Source organism: Ochotona princeps, chromosome 6, assembly GCF_030435755.1.
Source record: "Ochotona princeps isolate mOchPri1 chromosome 6, mOchPri1.hap1, whole genome shotgun sequence".
NCBI classification, from domain to species: domain Eukaryota; kingdom Metazoa; phylum Chordata; class Mammalia; order Lagomorpha; family Ochotonidae; genus Ochotona; species Ochotona princeps.
The window spans coordinates 34,949,006-34,970,642 of record NC_080837.1 but is presented as its reverse complement, the minus strand read 5'-3'; the positions used below and the strand labels follow the sequence as shown (position 1 = coordinate 34,970,642).

Below are 21,637 nucleotides of genomic sequence, written 5' to 3'. Positions count from 1 at the left end.
TATAGTTTTCATCATAGAAATCTACATATTTAGTTAGCTTAATTCCTAGATATTTAAGATTCCTCTCCAGTATTTTAAAAGGGACTATGCTTACAATTTCTTTATGATCCATGGAATTATCTGTGTGCACTACTGCCATCAACTTGTGTTCATTAATTTTGTGTCCTGCTACCCTGCCAAAGTCTGTTATGAGTTCCAGTAGTGTCTTGACTGAGTTTTTGATTCTCATATGCAGAGACTCATGTCATCTGCAAATAGATATTATTTCAGTTCCTCGCTCCAGTTTGGATTCCTTTAATTCTTTTTTTCTTGCCTAGCAGCTGTGGCAAGGACCTCTAATACTATATCGAAGAGTAGTGGTGACAGTGGATATCCCTGTCTAATTCCAGATGTTAGTGGGAAGACTTCCAATCTTTCCCCGTTTAATATGATGTTGGCATTGGGTTTTTCGTAAATTGCTTTGATTGTGTTGTAGAATGTTCCTTTTGTGCCTATCTTGCTTAAGGTTTTCAGCATGAAGTGGTGTTGGATTTTATCAGATACCTTCTCTGAATCTATTTAGATGATCATATGGTTTTTATTTTTCATTTTATTGATGTGATGTGTCACATTCTTTGGTTTATGAATGTTGGACCATCCCTGCATGCCTGGAATGAATCCCACCTGACCCAGGTGAATGATCTCCTGATGTACTGTTGGATCCATTTGGCTAATATTTTGTTGAGGATCTTTACATCTATGTTCATCACGGATGTCGGTCTGTAGTTTTCTTTTTCTGTTGTGTCTATGTGTCTTTGGTATTAAGGTGATATTGGCTTCATAGAAAGAGTTTGGAGGGCCCGGCGTGGTAGCCTAGAAGCTAAAGTCCTTGCCTTGAATGCACTAGGATCTCTCATGGATGCCGATTCTAATTCCGGCAGGCCAGCTTCCCATCCCGTTCCCTGCTTGTGACCTGGGAAAACAGTCGAGTACGACCCAAAGCCTTGGGACCCTGCACCTGCATGGGAGACCTGGAGGAGGTTCCAGGCTCCTGACTTTGGACTGGTGTAGCTCCGGCCATTGTCGTTACTTGGAGAGTGAATAATTGAACGAAGGATATTTCTGTCTCTTCTCGTCTCTCTGTATATCTGACTTTGTAATAAAAATAAAATAAATCTTTAAAAAATTTTGGAAGAGTTGCTTTTCTATTGCTTGGAAAAGCTTTTGGAGGATTGGGGTAAATTCCTGTTGAAATGCTTGGTAGAATTTAGCAGTGAAGCCATCTGGTCTGGGACTTTACTTGGTTGGGAGGGCTTTAATTGCTGATTCAATCTCAGTCCATGTTATAGGTCTATTTAGACTGTTAATTGCTTCTTGATTTAGTTTTTTTGATTCTATGTGTCCAGAAATCTATCCATCTTTTCTAGATCTTCTGATTTGTTGGCATATAGTTGCTTGAAATTCCTAATAATTCTCTGTATGTCTGAGGTATCTGTTGTTAATTTCCTTTCTCATCTCTGATGCTATAGATGTATATCTTCCCCCTCTTTTTTGATAGTTGGGCTAGTGTGGAGTCTACTTTGTTGATTTTCTCAAAGAACCAGCTCTTTGATTTGTTGATCTTATGTCCAGTTCTCTTGGTCTCCATTTGGTTTATTTTCTCCCTTATTTTGATTATTTCCTACTAATCTTGGGATTGCTTTGGTGTTGTTTTTCTAGTTTCTGTAACTGTAAGGTTAACTTATTTTCTCGATGCTTTTCTGATTTCTTTTTTAAGATTTCTTTATTTTTATTAGAAAGACAGATATACAGAGAGGAGGAGAGACAAAGAGAAAGATCTTTTTTTTTTTTTTAAAAAAGATTTTATTATTATTGGAAAGCTAGATATACAGAGAGGAGGAGAGACAGAGAAGAAGATCTTCCATCTGATGTTTCACTCCCCAAGTGAGCCGCAACGGGCCGGTGCGCGCCGATCCGATGCTGGGAACCAGGAACCTCTTCCAGGTCTCCCACGCAGGTGCAGGGTCCCAAAGCATTGGGCTGTCCTTGACTGCTTTCCCAGGCCACAAGCAGGGAGCTGGATGGGAAGTGGAGCTGCTGGGATTAGAACTGGCACCCATATGGGATCCCGGCACGTTCAAGGCAAGGACTTTAGCCGCTAGGCCACAGTGCTGGGCCCAAGAGAAAGATCTTTAATCCGATGTTTCACTTCCCAAGTGGTCTCAACGGCTGGAGCTAAGCCGATCCAAAGACAGGAGCTTCTTCCAGGTCTCCCATGTGGGTTCAGGATCCCAAGGCTTTGGGCCGTCCTCAACTGCTTTCCCAGGCAACAAGGAGGGAGCTGGATGGGAAGTGGGGCTGCCAAATTAGAACCAGTGCCCATGTAGGATCCTGGTGTGTTCAAGGCGAGGAATTTAACCTCTACACTATGGTGCCAGACCCATGCTTTTCTAGTTTCTTAATATACCGGAGGCTAACTCCAGCCGAGTTCAAAGCTCAAGAAGAGTGTGTGGAGTCGGCGAAAAGACAGGGACACTGTCACTTGGTGCCCTCCTGTAAACAGCTCAAGAAGCTGTCCTTTTTTATTTATGTAGTCATATCACAAATTTCTGCACAAACATTTAATTCTATTTTTGCTTCATGACTAAGGGGGCTTGAACAGACATTTGGTCATCCTGTTTGTACTTCTTGGCTAAGGTTGCCCTGCAGATAAATCTGCAAAATACTATATTCATATTCTTCAAAGCAAGCCATTGTTCATTCTTCATTAGTAACCTCTGGACAACAACCAGGACTTCAAGGCCAAGGCACATGCGATTACCTGCTAGTCAGTAATAACATTCTTTTTTTTTTGTTTTAGTTATATATTTTTTTAATTTTTTTTAAGATTTATTTATTTTTATGACAAAGTCAGATATACAGAGAGGAGGAGAGACAGAGAGGAAGATCTTGCATCGATGATTCACGCCCCAACTGAGCGCAACGGCCGGTTCTGCACCGATCCAAAGCCAGGAACCTGGAACCTGTTCCAGGTCTGCCATGTGGGTGCAGGGTCCCATAGCATTGGACTGTCCTCGACTGCTTTCCCAGTCCACAAGCAGGGAACTGGATGGGAAGTGGAGCTTCCGGGATTAGAACCGGCAACCATGAGAGATCCTAGTGCATTCAAGGCAAGGACTTTAGCTGCTAGGCCAAGCTGCCGGGCCCCAGTAATACATTCTTAATGCATTTCTATTTCCACAACTTCCCCATCATTTAATGGGAAAAATATGTCACAAGGAAAAAAGATGAAAATCCAAGAGAAAAGTTTCAAATATTAAATTCCTCTATGGGGTTGTACAGCCTGTGGTTATAAACAAACAATAATTAAACACATTTCTGTAATACTAATAAGTATCCTTAATTCCTGTTACCAAAAATTTTATAAGCAGCTAAAATATATTTTCTGTGCTTCAATAATTTGCAGTGTCAGGCTAGCCTTTAAGATCACAATAACTGTATTTATTGCCATAATAGTTTCAGCTTATACTCCCATCCCTTTCATTAATTTTAAGGGTATTTATCAAGCCCTTTTCCATATGACATGCCACATGTCTGCCAGATTTGGGGGGAGTGCATAGACACACTCCGTGTCCAGAAATGGTATGGGCTTAATTGTACTCCTGTGTGTAGTTAAAGCTCTACTTACCAAGACATTGTGAGTGACAGTAACTCCCAAGCTCATATTGGTTGCAAAAACCATCTTATTATATAGGCAAACGGCAATGCTTCAATAGATTACAGAATTCTTAGTGGGGTGGTTGAGTGTCTGTCCATGCAAAAGAGGGTGAGACTGTGTCAAGGTCGTCGGAGAGACATCCACGAGACCTTGCCAAACAGCTGGAAGCTTCTCTGGCCTTGCCAAATAGGGGCTCAGCACGGTGGTCTGTTTCCTAAAATCCTCGCCTTGCGTGTGTCAGGATCCTGTATGGGCACTGGTTTGAATCCCAGCAGCCCCACTTCCCATCCAGCTCCCTGCTTGTGGCCTGGGAAAGCAGTCCAGGAGGGCCCAAAGCCTTGGGATCCTGCACCTGTGTGGGAGACCCAGAAGAAGATCCTGGCTTCTGACTTAAGATTGGCTCAGCTTTAACTGTTGCAGCCAGTTGGGGAGTTAACCAGTAGATGGAAGATCTTCCTCTCTGTCTCTCCATCTCTCTGTAAATCTGACTTTCAAGTAAAAATAATTTAAAAGATGTATTTTTATTGAAAAGTCAGAGAGAGAGAGGAAGATCTTCATCTGATGTTTCACTCCTCAAATGGCTGCCATCTGCGGAGCTGAGCCAATCCAAAGCCAGGAGTTTGGAGCTTCTTCTGGGTCTCCCATGTGGGTGCAGGATCCCAAGACTTTGTGTCGTCCCTGACTGCTTTCCCAGCCCAAAGCAGGGATCTGGAAGGGAAGTGGAGCTGCCAGGGTTAGAACTGGTGCCTATATGGGATCCAGGTACATGCAAGGTGAAGACTTTTGCCAGGTCCCTGAAAATATTTTTTTAACAAAACGTTTAAAATGCAGATTTATAGAAAAAAAAGAAAAACTTAACTTTTATCTACTGGTTTATTCCCCAAATGGCTGCAATGAACTGAGCTGAGGTGATTTGAATCTACAGGGTTTATTTTTTGTTATTTTAAAGATTCATTTTTATTGCAAAGTCAGAAATACAGAGAAGAGGAGAGATAGAAATATCTTCCGTCCGGTGATTCACTTCCCATGTGACCACAATGGCTGAAACTGCGCTGATACTAAGCTAGGAGCTTGGAACCTCCTCCAGGTCTCCCATGTGGGTGCAGGATCCTAAGGCTTTGGGCTGTCGTTGTCCTCTTTCCCTGGCCAGAAGTAGGGAGCTGGAAGGGAAGCAGGGCTCCTTGGATGAGAACTGATGCCATATAGAATCCTAGTGTGTTCAAAGTGAGGACACTAACTGCTAGGCCATTGTGCCGGGCCCAAGATATATTTATATTTATTGGAAAGACAGGTTTACAGAAACAAAGATCTTTGTCCGCTGGTTCACTTTCCAGATGGCTGCATCTGCTAAAGCTGAGCTGATCCTGAAGCCAGGAACCTTCTCTGAGTCTCCCATGTGGGTGTGGGGTCCCAGCGTTTGGGCCATCCTCTACTGCTTTCCCAGGCCACAAGCAGGGAGCTGGATAGAAATTGGAGCAGCCGGGGCATAAACTGGAATGCATATGGGATCCTGGCGCTCGTGAGGCGAGGATTTAGCCTCTAGGATTGTGCCAGGTCCCAGCCATAATTTTCTCTAAATAGTTGTGCATGCCATTTTTGCTGTGTTCCTCGTTGCCTCTTGATGAACATTTACATTTAGTTTCTTCTAGACTTTTTTTTATTAATATCAGTGTGGCTGTGTGTGTATATGCATATATATGTCAGTTATTTTGTTAGTATTATTAATCTTATTTATGAGTATGAGATGATTTTTTTTTTCTACTTTAGAAAGAAACCAAAGAAGAAAGAAAATGAAATTGGATGTAGAAGGTCCATGCGATTGCTGAAAGTAGATCCTTCGGGAATTCCGCTACCAGCAGCTCCAGAACAGCCACCAGTAGAAGAAGATGAAAATGTAAGAAAAAATACAAATACAGTATTAACTTAATGCAATATTTAAGGATTTAAAGTGTTAAAAAAGAGTAGATATTCTTTAAGTCATTTAGTTTCTCTTTCATTAACTTAATGCTTTAATGTTATATGATTTCATGAGTAAGATTTGGTAGCTGTAAATACTGGGTTAGCTTCCGTATTTTTTTTCAAAGAGATTTATTTTTATTCATGTTAGAGAAAGGGAGAGGAAGATGGAGATCTTCCTTCAGCTGATTCAGTCCCCATGTGAGCTCAGCAGTCCATATCCAGGAGCCAGAACCTCCTTCTGGGTCTCCCATGTGGAAGTAGAGGTCCATGCATTTCATCTTTTTTTTTTTTAAAGATTTATTTCATTTTTATTACAAAGTCATATATACAGAGAGGAGGAGAGACAGAGAGGAAGATCTTCTGTCCGATGATTCACGCCCCAAGTGAGCACAACGGCCGGTGCTGTGCCGATCTGAAGCCAGGAGCCAGGAACCTCTTCTAGGTCTCCCACCCGGGTGCAGGGTCCCAAGGCTTCGGACCATCCTCGACTGCTTTCCCAGGCCACAAGCAGGGAGCTGGATGGGAAGTGGAGCTTCCGGGATTAGAACCGGCGCCCATATGGGATCCCGGTGGGTTCAAGGCGAGGACTTTAGCCACTAGGCCATGATGCTGGGCCCGAGGTCCATGCATTTCATCTTATACTGCTTTCTCAGGTACATTGTCAGGGAGTTCCATCCAAAGTGGAGCAGCCAGCCTCCAATTAGCACCCTCTAGACGCCTGTATCACAATGTCACATGCTGCAGCTTAACCCGTTATGTACTTAGTGCTTGTCCCAGTCTTTATTTCTCTGCCTGCCATGCCACCATGCTCGTCCCCTGGCTTCTGTATTTTTTTTTTTTTTTTAGGACTTAACTCCTTATTTAACAATTCTGAACCTTGCTTTCTGCATTTTAAAAATGGTAATAATATGGGAGACCAGGTGAGTCTGAAGCTAGAGGCATGGGTCCTCGATTCTTCAAGCTGTGTTGGTGGCTGCTGGGGGTACCCAGGCAGAGCCAGGCTCAATGCATGGGATCCTAGCTCCGGCCACTGGCAGTACACTCGGGTTTTGCAGGTGTGGGCTTACAGGGAGTCTGAGTGATGGCATAGGTGGGGATCAGCAAGGACCTTAGGTTGCAGGTCCAGGTGAGGAATGACTGCTCTGGAGCTTCCGTGGACAAGACCATTGTACTTGAAGGACTACAACATGGAACCCATCATAGTGTCAGAAAAGGGAACAGGTACTGTGAGGCTGTGCCATGAAGTCAACAAATACATGAGTGAATCAGGTCTTGGGGTAGAATCTGCAGGCCAATATGTGGGCTCACCCATGTGGAACAGCAATTCCGTTGGAACACACAAATACTGTGGCTGGGAATAGGCCTGATTGGGGAGCTAAAGGGATGCCCTGGCTGGGCTGGAATTCCCATCTGTGAATGTGAGTGCCAAAATTGGTGCATTGTCCTGAGCTGAACATGGCTTTAGCCTCCTTTGACACTGGTGTGGCCTGGGTCTGAGGAGGGCCAGACTGGACTAGACTCCAGCACACACTGGTACTCTTGAGAGTCAGGGTGGTTGTGGAACAGGTTGGACTAGATCTCAGCTCTTGCTGAACCTTGTGACAGCTGTGCCTGGGTACAGACCAGGTGTGAATGGGCTGCAACACCCAACAATAAAAATCAGAAAGGGTATGGGCCAATTGGGCAAGGGCACTGTCCCTGCTGGAACAACAGGTGGACAAAGTCAGTCTGGATCAGGGACCCACTGGTGTGCACAAGATCTGCCACAGGGAGGAGACCAGATAGAGGAGTTTGGTGAACTCCTTTGTTAGGTTGCAGTCCCTGCCGGTAAGTGCAAGAACTAAGGAAAGGAGCAGCCCAACCCAGACCACATTACAGTACCCGCCGGCATACATGTGTGTGAGGTCAGGGAGTGGGCCAGGCTGGGCTAGTTCATAACATCCACTGGCATATCCAAGAACTAGCATGGGATGCGGGAGGGGCTGAGTTGGGCTGCATCATCAGCCAGTTTACACTTGAGCCAGGAATGGGGGTTGACTTTGCAGCTGAATTACCCACTGGTGGATGCTGAGGAAAGATGAGCTGTGTCAGTCTGGAGGTGGTGGGTGTCGGGTCCGTGGGTCCCAGGGAATGGGGGCCTGGAGGGCCCAGGGTCTCCTGGCCCAGGTTCTTGGCGCACCTATATGGTGAATGTCGAGTCTGTGAGCCCCGGGGGGTGGGGTTCCAGCTTGGTCCTAGGTCTCCTGCTTCAGGTTCCAGGGCCCACCTGTGTAGTGGGTGTCGGGTCAGTGAGCCCCAGGGGTACGGGGGTCTGGTGGGTCCCGGGTTGCATGGCCTGGGGCCTTGGGTCCACCTGTGTGGTGGGTGCTGGACCCATGAGCCTCTGGGGTGGGAGGTCTGGAGGGTCCTGTGTCTCCTGGCCTAGGTTCTAGGTCCCACCTATGTAGTGGTTGTTGGGTCTGTGAGCCCTGTGGGTGGGGAGTCTGGAGGGGTCTGGGTCTCCTAGCCTAGGTCACTGAGCCTACCTATGTAGTGGGGTTGGATCCGTGAGCCCCAGGAAGTCCAACAGGGCCTGGGTCTACTGGCCCAGGTTCTTGGGCCCACCTGTGGGGTGAATGCTAGATCTCTGAGCCCCATATGTGGGCGGTCCTGAAGGGACCTGGGTCTAGTGGTCCAGGTCACCAAGCCTACCTGAGTGGTGGGGCTGGTTCTGTGAACCCCGGGAGTAGGGGGTCCTGGGGTCATGTGGCCATGATCCCACCTGTGCAGTGAATGCTGGATCTGTGAGCCCCAGGGTGGAGAGTTCTGGCATGGCCCAGGTTGCCTGGCTCAGGTCCATGAGCCCATCTAGGAGAATTGACCCTCCTCTGTGTAGAGGATGGAGTGCTGGATGGCATACCATGAAGCACATGGAGGACATGGTAGCTCATTGGGGCCTGCAGAGGACATCTGGTATCATAGCAGAGAATGGAGAATAGAACATATGCATAGCTACCCCAGCCAAACAATGACAGCAAATATCTGGGTGATTGGAGACTATAAGGTCAATGGTGTCAGCTAGTGGACATTGGAAAGGGTTCCTCAACCATAGATTGGCAAGATCGACAGTATTTCAAAACTATTGCATCCGCCTGAGTAGAACCTTTGGAACATGTGCCATTGTGACTCTGGGTTGATATTGGGTGACCCTTCCCCGTCCTCGGTACAGGGATGGTTGGGAGGCTGGGTATTACCTATCACCCTATTTCCCTCCCCCCAAAAGTAGGAAGAAGAAATAGAAAGCTTGGAAACAATGATCAACACCCACTTCTCTATCCCTAGATCCTTCCCACTCTGATCAACTATGTAAACATCATCTAAAATGAAAGAGAAACTTCAGAAACAAAAAACAAAACAAAAATGGTAGTAAGAAACATTCAAGGGCTTTTGTGACTGGTGCAGTGGCTCAACAGGTTAACCCTTTGCCTTGTGGTGCCAGCATCTCATATATGGGCGCTGAATTGTGTCCTGGCTGCTCCACTTTGGATTCAGCTTCCTGTGCATGTCCTGGGAAAGCAGTGGAGGATAGCTCAAGTGTTTGGGACCCTGTACCATGTGGGAGACCCAGAAGAGGCTCCTGGCTTTGGATCAACTTAGCTCTAGACATTGTGGCAATTTGGAGAATGATTCATCAGATGTAAGAGCTTTCTGTCTCCTGTCTGTGAATCTGCCTTTCGATAAATAAATCTTAAAAAAAAAAAGACAGTAGTGAGGATTAAGAGGAATTATATGTATGAAGTGCCTTACACTGTATTAAGGATTTAGTTATTGACGAGATGAATAGTAAGTAGTATAAAGTAATATGCATCCCTTGTAGTTTAATTTTATACTGTCATTGGGAAAAATTAATTTAGCAGGTTATTCTCTCAACTGTAATTACATTTACTAAGAGGCACCCACTCCTTTTTTTTTAACCCCTTACATCTCACTATTTGATTATGAATTGGAATTTAATGTTTATTAGACTGGTGGTTTGGAGCTAATTGTAAACCAAAGTGCTATGAGGTGAACCATGGGAGATTTTTTCTTAGCCTTTTTGGAAGCTGTTTGTCACAGTAGACCTATTTCCATCGAAACCCATTGTTCACATATACACATACATGCACACAAAACTGAAAAAATAGTTTTGTGAAGTGACACCTTTACTAAATGTGATACAATTTGATATTTTTTGTTCTGTTCTCATTCACTCGAATTTCTAGTTGTGGCATATTTTATGGGTGATTACCTATGCTCTAAAAGCACTGGTGTAAAATAAAAAGATTGAGTAGTGAAATTGAACTGATAATGAGGAAATTCCTAGTTTCCTTAGTTGTTGGTGATGTGATTTTTGGGCATGTTAATTTTTGTTGTTTGTATTCTAGTGACTTTGAAATATGGTACCTCATTCAGTGAGTTTTTGAAAGGATTAAATAATATGTTCTGTTATTGTATTACAGGGTATCTGGTATTCACTGACTGAACAATTATTGTTTTTGAAAGGCTGTTATCTTTTATTATGTTATTTGAGAAGCAGAGATAGAGAAAGATCTTTCATCTGCTATTCTGTTTCCCAAAGTCATGCAGTAACTAGGCCTGCGTGAGGCTGAAGCCAAGAGCCTTGAGCTCAGCAAGGGTCTCACAGGGGACAGAGGGAGCCAGGTACTTGGGCCTTCAGCTGATGTTTCTTAGTGTACAGGTAGGTGCATCAACAGAGGGACTAGCCCCCAGTCTTGTATTCTGGTATGGGATACAGTTGTCCCAGATAACATCGCTAAGCCAGACCTCCTCTGAATAATTAGATTTGAACATCCCAGCGTACTACCACTCCTGCTGTGCTGAGCACCCCAGTGTGGTACGACTCCTGTTGTACCGAAAATCAAGGGATGGAGGCAAGTGTTGGACAGAGTGGTTGAGATAGTACTCAGGGTGCTTGCATTCCATATAAAGAGTACTTGGCAGCAGATCCTCTGCTGCCATTGCAGCTTCTTGTTTATATGTGCCCTGAGAGGCAGCAGGGGATGGCCCAACCACTTGAGTCCTTGGGACCCTCCTGAGAGACATGGATTGACTTCTAGGCTCCTGACTTTGGCCTTTAGCGGACCTAATTGTTGCCGGCATTTTGGGGCGTTAATAGGCAGGTGTGGATGTCTCTGTGTTTGTGCCTTTCCAATAAAATGAAAACAATTTTTGAAAGAGAACTAAAAAAGAAAGTAGTGGAAGAAGTAGACAAATGCTTGCCCTCCTTGGGTATATCCTGGAGCAGAGAGACCAACACTTGTTGTTTTTATTTTTCTAACAGCCTTTGTTACCACCTGGGCCTTTAGAAATGACTCCTGAAAATCGAGAGGACAGCAATGATCTATTCAAAGAATTTCTACTGACATGGACAGAAATGGACAAGGTATCATTTAAGAGGGCTTACAGCTCTTAAAACACACACACACACACACACACACACACACACTAACTTGGTCTCTTCCAATGTTTCAGTCCAGTAGTAAGAACAGCGAGAAGACGTTATCTAGCATTAAAAGGTAAGCTAAAATTCTTGTACTGTTTTATACTTTTTGAAATATATAAATTTATTATCTTCTGAGATTTTTGTTACAAAATTACATACTAATTCAGGGAATCTTGAAAGTGAGGTGGAATGATTACCCAAATGTCTGCTTCCTAACAACTGTTTTTGTTGTGTTTGTTTCAAGTATTACCATGTGCAGTGCTACTGGGATGTAACCTTCATTAGGCCCGGGTTGTTGTCTCAATAATTGAAGCAGTGCCTGGCACACAGTGTATATTTGTTCAGTGTTGAGCAAATGAGTGAATTAAAGATAGTTTTCCTTTGTTGTGTTTTAATCTTCTGCATTGTGCTTTTTTCCTTGGTGGTTGCATGTTCTAGTGTTGCGCCCAGATTTTGCAATCCCCAGAAAATCATCAGGAGTCATAAGTTGATGCAAAGGCATAAAGGCGGTTTATTCAGACTAGGATCCCAGCTGCTGCCCCAGCCTGCCACCCCACCACCCCATCCCAGCAGGCTGGGATGGGGAGGGGTGGCTGCAGCAGTAGAAACAACAGGGGCAGAAAAACAAAACCAAAAAAAAAAAACCCAAGATTGAACAGCACAGGGTTCTTACACATTTCAGGCCAATTCCATATAATTATTCAGTCATGATTGGTCAGTTTAACTGTTACCTTTTTTTTTTTTAAGATTTATTTTCATTACAAAGTTAGATATATAGAGAGGAAGATCTTCCATCTGATGATTCACTCCCCAAGTGAGAGCAATGGCCGGTGCTGTGCCGATCCAAAGCCAGGAGCCAGGAACTTCTTCCAGGTCTCCCACACGGGTGCAGGGTCCCAATGCTTTGGGCTGTCCTCGACTGCTTTCCCAGGCCCCAAGCAGGTAGCTGGATGGGAAGTGGAGCTGCTGGGATTAGAACCGGCGCCCATATGGGATTCTGGCGCGTTAAAGGCAAGGACTTTAGCCGAGAGGCCGTGCCGCTGGGCCCTAACTGTTACCTTTTTTAAAAAAGAACAAGTTGGCAGGCTTCTATTGGTGGGTTTGAAGCAAGCATCTTTCAAAAAGTACAAACTGATGGGCTGTGGGGCAGTGGGTCTTATCTAGCACCAGGGGCTTCCTTCCTGAGGAGTGCTCTGCCTACATGGCCTGCCAGGTGTCCTGCCGGGTGTCACATAGACGTCAGGCCTGGAGTTCACACAGCCCCCAGCCAAGCAAGTAAGGCAGACATCACAAAAGCAGAAAACACTTAGATTCTTCACTAGCAGCTTTAAAATTACTTAATAATTTTATAGTATTCCATTGAATGGTAGAGTCCGCTTAGCTTTCTCCAATGTGTTTGCCAAACTGGCACCCATATGGGACCCTGACACAAGCAAGGTGAGGATTTAGCCACTAGGCTATTGCACTAGGCCCTTAAGGTTGTTTTCTATATAGTTTTGGGTTGTGTGTGTGCACATATGCACACATATGCACATATCGCATTGTGTGTGTGTGTTTGTGTAGTATTTTCTTAGGATAGAGTCTGAGAAGTGGGATTAATATGTCAAATACAGTTACTTTTTTGTGGCTGAGTTGTTTTCCAAAAATTTTTTTTTTCTTTTGAAGACCTTACATAAACGTACTCTGTCTCTAGCATTATATGTGTTTAACTATAGCTCACTAGCTTTGAGGGTTGTAATTAAGATTATCAAGGCTGGTGCCATGGTATAGCATGCTGGGCCTCTGCCTGTGGTGCCAACATCCTATATGGATGCCAGTTCGAGTCCTGGCTGCTTCACTTCCCATTCCAGCTCCATGCTAATGTGTCGCCGCCACCCAACAGCGGCAACACTGAAATGATGAGGCATATTCTGGAGGGTCTGGGATAAGCCGGAACCGCCACTGGACCCCTCACTGCCAAAAGCGGCTGCGTTTAAAACCTTCTCTCCACTGCTCCTGTCCCCATTGGTCTTAGCTTTCCTCCCCGCTTCTCCAGCCCTCTCTCCGCCACCCTTCTTCCCAAATTTCTTCCCATACTTTCTGCTACGTTTCTCCGTTCTTGTCCCGGTCTCTCCATACTGCTTGTACAGCTTCTGTCTGTATCTCTCTGGCACCCTTCCCCCAACCCATCCTTCTTCTCCCTCATCCCGTCTTTCTTTGTCCGTCCGTCTGTTGTCCGGGCCTGGCTTTTACCGGCTACTTTTATATCGTTCTCCACCAATCACTTCTCCCCGTTGGTCCACTTGGCGCTACATGATAGGCCAGTAATCACAGCGAGGGCATTAGCCTGTTGCTGTGACTTCCTGCTTACCTGCTGGCGAGACCAACTCCGCCTCCTGGTCCTGGGCCAGCCGCCATCTTGCAGTGTCTCCTACCAATCCCAGGAGCGGCTTTAGCACCCCACTCCCCACACTAATGCATCTGGGAAAGCAGGGAAAGATGACTCAAGTTCTTGGGTCTCTGTACCCACATGGGAGACCAGGAGGAGATAGTTCCTGGCTTTGGATCAGCTCAATTCCAGCCCTTGCAGCCTTTTGGGGAGTAGACCAGTGGATGAAAGATCTCTCTCTTTCTCTGTAAATCTGTCTTTCCAATAAAAATAAAGAAATCTTTAAAAAAATTTTTTCAGGTGTGATCTTATGATTGAAAAATACTACCTTGCTGTTGTATGAGAAGACCTTAGCCTAAGGCTGTGGTAATATAAGTGCTTATTGTGTTGGGAGAGCTACTGCTGCTACTTCTTTCCGTGTTGGTAGAATACAGCCATTTTTATTTCCATGCTGTAGTTAAAAGAGTCTGTCTTATGAAAGTGAATTGGTAGCTCCTGATGAGTTATTTCTAAGAACTTTCTGTCCACCAACTCAAATTCTACTTGATGAATTTTACTTGATTATCTCCTTGATCTCCGTGGAGCTGTAATACAGGCTTTCTGTAATGGGGTTGTTTTTCATTCCTGGTTTACTTGTATACCAAGGAATCGATTGTTTTCTGCTGATTTCCACTTGCAGTGTGTGGTTCCCCGCAGCTGTACCATACCTGATGACACTCGAAGCAGTATTCCTGCTGAACACTGGTTCTTGACACAGTGCACAAACTGTGCAGCATGTGGCTATGCTCAGACACCTGGACAATGCTTTAGAAGCCACAAAATCGCTTTCTTCAAAGACCTTTGAATCTACTGCTCCATCGTTGTAGTCTAGAATTTACGCCCTTAGACACTAATCAGCAACATAAATTAATCCACCCTCCTGATATGAAGTGATATTCTATTTTCATATGTTTTATGTTTTAAATTCATTCTAATCTGTTGTAATCCTTTTTATGATACCTTTGAGGTGGGATCAATAACTTTAGCATTCTGTAGATGCACAAATCTATGAATTAAATGACATTTTCTACTAAAAAAGAATACTACCTCGTTATTTGGTTTCCATGGTTACTAAGAAGCTAAATGTTTTCCCACATGTATTTACTAATTATGATTTTTATTTTAAATAATATTTTGCTTATTTTGGTTGTTGGAATTGATCTTAATTTTTAGTTAATGTTTTAATTTTCTCAGCTATAAAGCCTACTTAAACGGCATGGTCATTAATGAAGATACTGTTTGTAAAGTTACCCAAGGCGCAGTATTCTCCGTGGCTTTTCACCCATCAGAAACTAGAATTTTGGTGGCGGCTGGGGCCAAATCTGGGCAAGTTGGACTTTGGGATTTGGTAAGTTATTGTTTTTTTTTTTTTTTTTTTTTTTTCAGCTAATAAGGTTTGACTGAAGCAAATAATCTGGAAGAGAATAGCCCACAGGCATTTATTTATAAATGTTGCTTGTGATTTGTAGTTGTACTTTATGATGTGGAATTTTAGAAATCTGGAGGAATTTGTTCTATAGAACTTGAGCATTTTTAGTCTGAATATCATTAGCCATCTGGGTACAAATTATCTGCCAGGAAACTTTTAAGTGTATATGTGGAAAGATCACAAAGTTCTTAGTTTTCAGATTGTGATTAAAATGTGGCCTGCTATGATGTGGAGGTGTTTAATCCTACTTTTACGTAATGTAAGCCCCAGGGTTTTGGTGTTTGGATCCTTTGAGAGTGATCAGGTCATGAGTGGGATTAGTACCCTTAGAACAGAAGCCTGAGAGAGACCCTCTTCCTCATTTGCTGTGTGAGGATGTAGCTTAGAGGCACTGTCTGAATTGGGGAGTAATCTCTCTCCAGACACTGGGCTAGAATCTTGATGTTGCACTTCCCCAAAACCAGAACTGTGAGAACTAAATTTTTGCTGCTTATAAGCCATTCACCTGTTAGAATAGCCTGAATGGATTGCCTCTAGGCTGATCCAGTCTCCTAGCTGCATCAACGGATCTTCCTGAAATTTGCTTAGGATAATCCCAGTCAATTTATTTAAATATTTTAAAGATATTAGGTTTTTTTCAAGTTTTTATTTATTTGAAAGGCAGAGTTAGAGGGAGAGAGATGTATCTTCCATCTGCTGGTTCACTCCCCAAATGACTAGGGTAAGTCCAGATGGAACAGTATGGAATGTTGGTGTTACAGATAGTAGATTTACTTGCTATACCACAACACTAGGCTCTTTGGGAAAAAAAAAAAAAAGTTAACTTATTTGAAAGGCAGAGTTAGAGAGGCAGAGGAGGAGGAGAGAGATCTTTGCATCTGCTGGTTCACTCTCCAAAAAGCTACAGTAGCTAGAGCTGGGCCAATTCAAAGCCAGCTTTATCTGGGTCTTACACATAGATGCAGAGGCCTAAGTGCTTGGGCGTTCCCCAGCAGAGAGGTGGGTAGAAAGTGGAGCAGCAGGGATTTAAACCAGTGCTCACATGGGATGCTGAAATAATCGTAGTGGCTTTACCTGCTGTGCCACACCAGCCTGAGAGAGATTGAGTACCCATCTACTGGTTCATTTCCCGAATGCTCACAGCACCCAGATTTGGGAACTTAGTCTGGATCATCAGATGGGTAGCAGGGACTTATTCACTTGAACTATGACTTGCTGCTTTCCAGGGTGCTCGCTGCTCTTTTCAGCAAGAAGCTGAATTGGGAGTGGAGCCGGGACTCAGAACCTGGCACTCTGCTGGGGGATGCAGGTGTCCCAAGTAGCAGCTCCACAGCCATGCCAGACATCTACCATCTGATTGTCCACTGAATGCCACCCATTCTACATATGATTTTATATTAAAGTAATTGTAGTAATACAAAATGAAGAAAAAGCAAGTTAGTACTTTCTGAATTATAATTGGAGAAGTAGAACAAAGACATGAAAAATGCTGTATGGGCAATTAACGGAATGAAGAAACAATGATGACTTGAAGCAAATTGGTGTTAATAAATAAATTTGCAACTAGGAAGAGATAAAAACCAAATTCTATTTTAGGAACACTGATTTGAGTAAAAAGTGAGTGGAGGTAGGAACTTGCAAGGAAAACAAATAGAGAAGTGGAGAAGAGGATTAGAATAGATTCAGGTTAGAAGCTAAGAGATAAGTGCGTTTTTTAAGATTTATGTATTTTTATTGGGAAGTCTGATTTACAGAAAGGAGGAGAGACAGAAATATCTTCCATCCACTTGTTCACTCCCCAAATGGCCACAATGGCCCAAGTTGAGTTGACCCAAAGTCAGGAGACTCTTGCATATCTTCCAAGTTGGATTGAGGATCCCAAGGCTTTGGGCCATCCTGTACTGCTTTCCCAGGCCACAAGAAGGGAACTGGATGGGAAGCTGAGGAGCTGGGATGTGAACTGGCGCCCATATGGGATCCTGGCGCTTGCAAGGCGAGGATTTATGCACTGAGCCATCATCATGCCAAGCTCAAGAGATGTTTCTTTCTTTCTTTTTTTTTTTTTTTTGAGGATTTATTATTTTAATTGGAAAGGCAGATGACGTGAACTTGCATCTGTATGGGATGTTGGTGCTGCAGAGCAAAATTTAGTCTGCTATGCTGCCAGCCCCAATCCAAAGAAATTTTTATTTTTGTTTATTAATTTTTTTTATTTGAAAGATAGATTTACAGAGAAAACAGGAGAGAGAGGAAGATCTTTCATTCTCTAGTTCACTGCGTAAATGGCTGCAATGGCTGGAGTTTTTGCCGATTTGAAGGCAAAAGCAGCTTCCAGGTTTCTCACATGGTTGCAGGGGCCCAAGGATATGAGTCATCCTTTGCTTCCTTTCTAGGCCATGACCAATGAGCTGTATTGGCAGTGGAGTAGCTGGGACACACCAGTACTCATGGGGGGTGCAGGGCTGCAGGTGGAAGATTAGTCTGTTGAGCTACCACACCAGCCCAATGCAGAGATTTTAATTATTTACTTTTATTAAAAAGTCAGATTTACAGAGAGGAGGAGAGACAGAGAAGATTTTCTGTCAGCTGACTCACTCCCTAAGTGGCTGCAATGGCTGGAGCAGAGCTGGTCTGAAGTCAGCAATCAAGAGCTTCTTCTGGGTCTCCCACATGGATGCAGGGTCCCAAGGCTTTGGGCCTTTGTTTGTTGCTTTCCCAAACACAAGGAGGGAGCTGGGAGGGAAATGGAGCAGCTGGGACACGAACCTGTGCCCATATGGGATGCATGCAAGGCAAGGACTCTAGCCACTAAGCTGCCATGCTAGACTCCTGTACAGAGATTTTTAAAAGTGAGAATGGAGTAAAGGAAATTAGTTTTGAAAATAGAAGACCATTTGGGTTGACACTGTAGATCAACTGACCAATCCTATGCCTTCAAGCACTGGCATCCGTATGGGTGCTGGTTCAAGTCTTGGCTGCTCCACTTCCCATGCAGCTTCTTGCTGTGGCCTGGGTAAGCAGAGGAAGATGGCCCAAAGCTGTGGGAGTCCCTGAAGCAGCTCCTGGCTCCCGGGTTTGGAGCAGTTCAACTCTGAGTGTTGCAGCTATTTGGAGAGTGAATCAAATCTCTGTGTCTCCTTTTCTCTGTATATCTGCCTTCCGAATAAAAGTCAATAAATTAAAGAAAAAAAAAGCACCTTAGTGAGTTGAGAGAATAGCTGATGAGGTAAGAAAGGGACAGACTTAAAGAAATTAGAGTGTATGAGGAGATGGAAGAAGTAGAATATGTATTTCTACTTGTTCAAGAACTTTGACAGGAAATTGAGATTTAGTATAGTGAAGTGCAGAGCTTTTAAGTTGGGTTGATCTGCATAGATGTGAAGGTGTGGAAAAATTCTTTTCCCGTGTTTTTCCTGGGGGCTTCAAAAACATCTCTCTATTATTGTCTTTATTCTGTTTTCTTCATCAGTCTAATTTTCTAGGACAGCTAACCATCACATTAACAGACACAGCAGGTATAAAATCAATATCTTGCCTCTTGTGTGCTAGCCCCAAACTCCTTCATTCATTTTTTTAAAGACTTGTTTTTATTTATTTGAACAACAGTGTGACAGGAAGAGAGAGAAAAAGAGAAAGAGATCTTCTGTCTGCTCTCTGTGCTCCAAGAGGCCACAGTGGCTGCCGCTGGGCTGGGGTGAAGCCAGAGTCTTGGAATTCCATCTGGGTCTCCCACATGGGTGGCAGGGTCCATCTTCTGCTTTTCCCTCCATTAGCAGAGAGCTGGATGAGCAGCTGGGATCCAACTGCAGTCTAACACGGGATCCTGGCTTTGCAGACAGAAGTCTATCCAAGTGTGCCACAGCGCTGATCCCTTCTGCATTTTTTTTTAAGATTTACATATTTTTATTGGAAAGTCAGATTCACAGAGGGAGGGAGAGCGAGCACGAGGGAAAGATCTTCCATTTATTGGTTCACTCCCCAGGTGGCTGCAGCTGAGCTGATCTAAAGTCAGGAGCCTTGAGCCTCGAGTCTCGAGACTCCTCCATGTCTCTCATGTGGGTTCAGGGTCCCAAGGCTTTGGACCATTCTCCTCCGCTCTCCCAGGCCACAGGCAGGGAGCTGGATCGGAAGTGGAGCAGCTGGGATACAAACCTGCACCAACATGGGATCCTGGCACATGTAAGGCGAGGACTTTAGCCACTAGGCTGTTGCGCAGGACCCCGGTTTTTTTTTTTTTTAACTTTTTGGAGGGATAATCTGTATTTAATAAAACTACACATTTTTTGTGTACACATCCGCAATTTTTTTAAAAAACAGATTTACTAACTTATTTATCTGGATGTCCGAGGGAGACACAGATTTCCAATGTTGGTTCATTCCGTAAATGGCCTCAATAGCTAGGGCTGGACCAGGCTGAAGACAGGAGCCCTTTGCAGGTCTCCCACTTGGACCATCCCACTGCTTTCCTAGGAAGCTGGATTGGAAACAGCAGCCAGGACTCCAAGCAGCACTCTAGTAGAGGAAGCCAGGTTGAGAGGCGTGGCTTAACCTGTACTATATCATGGCCTTCAATACAGTGTTTTTGAAAATTAATTTATTTTAAAGAAGGGCTGCAACAATTGGAGCTGAGTCGGTTGGAACCCAGGAGCCAGGAGCTTCTTGCTGCTTCTGGGTCTCCCACAGGGTTTCCGGGGCTCAGCTACTCGTCTTCCACTGCTTCCCCAGGTGTGTCAGCAGGGAGTTGGGTGGAAAGTGGAGCAGCTGGGACTTGAACTGGTGTAGATATGGGATTCTAGTGTTGCAGCTTTATCAGCTACACCCACAGCACTGGCCCTGAATACAATGATTTTTAATAAGTGTACTGAGTTATGTAATTGTCATAATCTAGTTTCAGAGTGTTATCATCTCTGTGAGATCCTTATATCTATTTACAGTTCATTCCTCTTTCTACCCACAGCCTTAGAATAATGTTCATAAATTTCTTTTCTGGCTGTTGCATATAAATGGAACCAAGCAGTGTGTGATCTTTTATGTTGGCTTCTTTCTCAGTATAATGTTCTCATTTTAAAAAGTTTTATTCATTTATTTGAAAGATGCAGAGAAACTAGGGAGGGAGTGAGGGAGAGAGAGAGAGGAAGAGAGTGAGGGCGAGAGAGGTTGGTTCCTTTGGTTACCTCATAAATGGCTGCAATTGCCAGGGCTGGGACAAGCCACAGATGGGAAGCAGAAGCTCCATCGACGTCTCCTGTTGGGGTGACAGGAACCCGAGTGCTTATGCCGTCTTCTGTGCCTCCCGTGGGCATGAGCAGACAGCGTATTGGAAGTGGAGACGGGGCTTCCCGGCAGTCCAGAGGCGATGTAGGCTTACTGCCTGGTGGCTTACTGTGCTCTGCCACAGTTTTCAGGCTCCATAACGTGTTTCTGCTTCATCTGTGTTGTAGCGCATGTCAGTGTTTTTAATTGCTGAGCACCATTTTATTGTTTTGTTGTACTGTGTTGATTATCCACTTAGTAGTTGATGGATATTTGAGTTGTTTCTACTTTTTGGCCATTGTGATTAGAGCTGCTGTGAACACTGTTTAGTTTTTTTTTTTTTTTTAATTTATTTTTATTGGAAAGTGAGATATACAGAGAGGAGGAGAGACAGAGGAAGTCCTTCTGTTCGTCGATTCACTCCCCAAGTGGCCACAACGGCCAGGGCTGAGTTGATCTGAAGCCAGAGGCTTGGAGCCTTCTCTGGGTCTCCCATGCAGGTCCCAAGGCTTTGGGCATGCTCTGTTTTCTCAGATCATTAGCAGGTAACTGGATCAGAAGTGGTGCAGCTGGGACATGAAGCAGCACCTATATCAGATGTTGGTGCTGCAGACAAAGGGTTAGCTTGCTATGGGCTGCTTGGGCAGCTCCTCGCTTTCTTTTTTTTAAACATGCATTTATTTTTATTACAAAGTCAGATATACAGAGAGGAGGAGAGACAGAGGAAGATCTTCCTTCTGATGATTCACTCCCCAAGTGGCCACAACAGCTGGAGCTGAGCCAGTCTGAAGCCAGGAGCCAGGAGCCTCTTCTAGGTCTCCCACATGTGTGCAGGGTCCCAAGGTTTTGGGCCGTCCTCGACTGCTTTCCCAGACCACAAGCAGGGAGCTGGATGGGAAGTGGAGCTGCCGGGATTAGAATCGGTGCGCACATATGGGATCCTGGTGTGTACAAGGTGAGGACTTTAGCTGCTAGGCCACTATGCCAGACCCATATTTTTGAAGTATTTTTTTGAATCCATTGTGAAATAGGGTCCAAGTTTATCTTTTTCATGTGGCTATTTACTATTTAGTAGTATTTGATGAAAAGGCTATGTTTTCTTCATTGAATTGCCTTGAACTCTTTTTTTTTTTTTCTCTCTCTCTTTTTGAAAGATTATTTATTTGAAAGGAAGGGTTGGATGGACAGAAATCTTCCTTCTGCTGCTTCACTGCCCAGTGGCTGGGCCAGGCAGAAGCCAGGAGCTTCATCTGAATCTGATGTGGGTGCAGAGGCCTAAGCACTTGCGCCATCCCCTGCTGCTTTCCCAGGCACATTAGCTGAGAATGGAACCGTATCCGTAGGAGTTGCTGGCCCTGCAGGCAGCAGTTTAACTTGCTACATTACAGCACCAGCCCTAATTTTTTCTTT

The 21,637-nt window shown here is 44.3% G+C and overlaps 1 protein-coding gene across 2 annotated transcripts in view; it reads left to right on the top strand.

Annotated features, from left to right (window-relative positions):
- The window catches only part of WDR76 (WD repeat domain 76), a 78,896-nt gene that overhangs the window by 16,239 nt on the left and 41,020 nt on the right, over positions 1–21,637 (top strand). For both annotated transcript variants that reach the window (XM_058665920.1, XM_058665919.1), the window contains exons 6-9: positions 5,465–5,591; positions 10,977–11,078; positions 11,168–11,211; positions 14,740–14,893. In XM_058665920.1, coding sequence (XP_058521903.1) covers positions 5,465–5,591; positions 10,977–11,078; positions 11,168–11,211; positions 14,740–14,893 — 427 coding nt within the window. The remainder of the gene's footprint in view (positions 1–5,464; positions 5,592–10,976; positions 11,079–11,167; positions 11,212–14,739; positions 14,894–21,637) is intronic.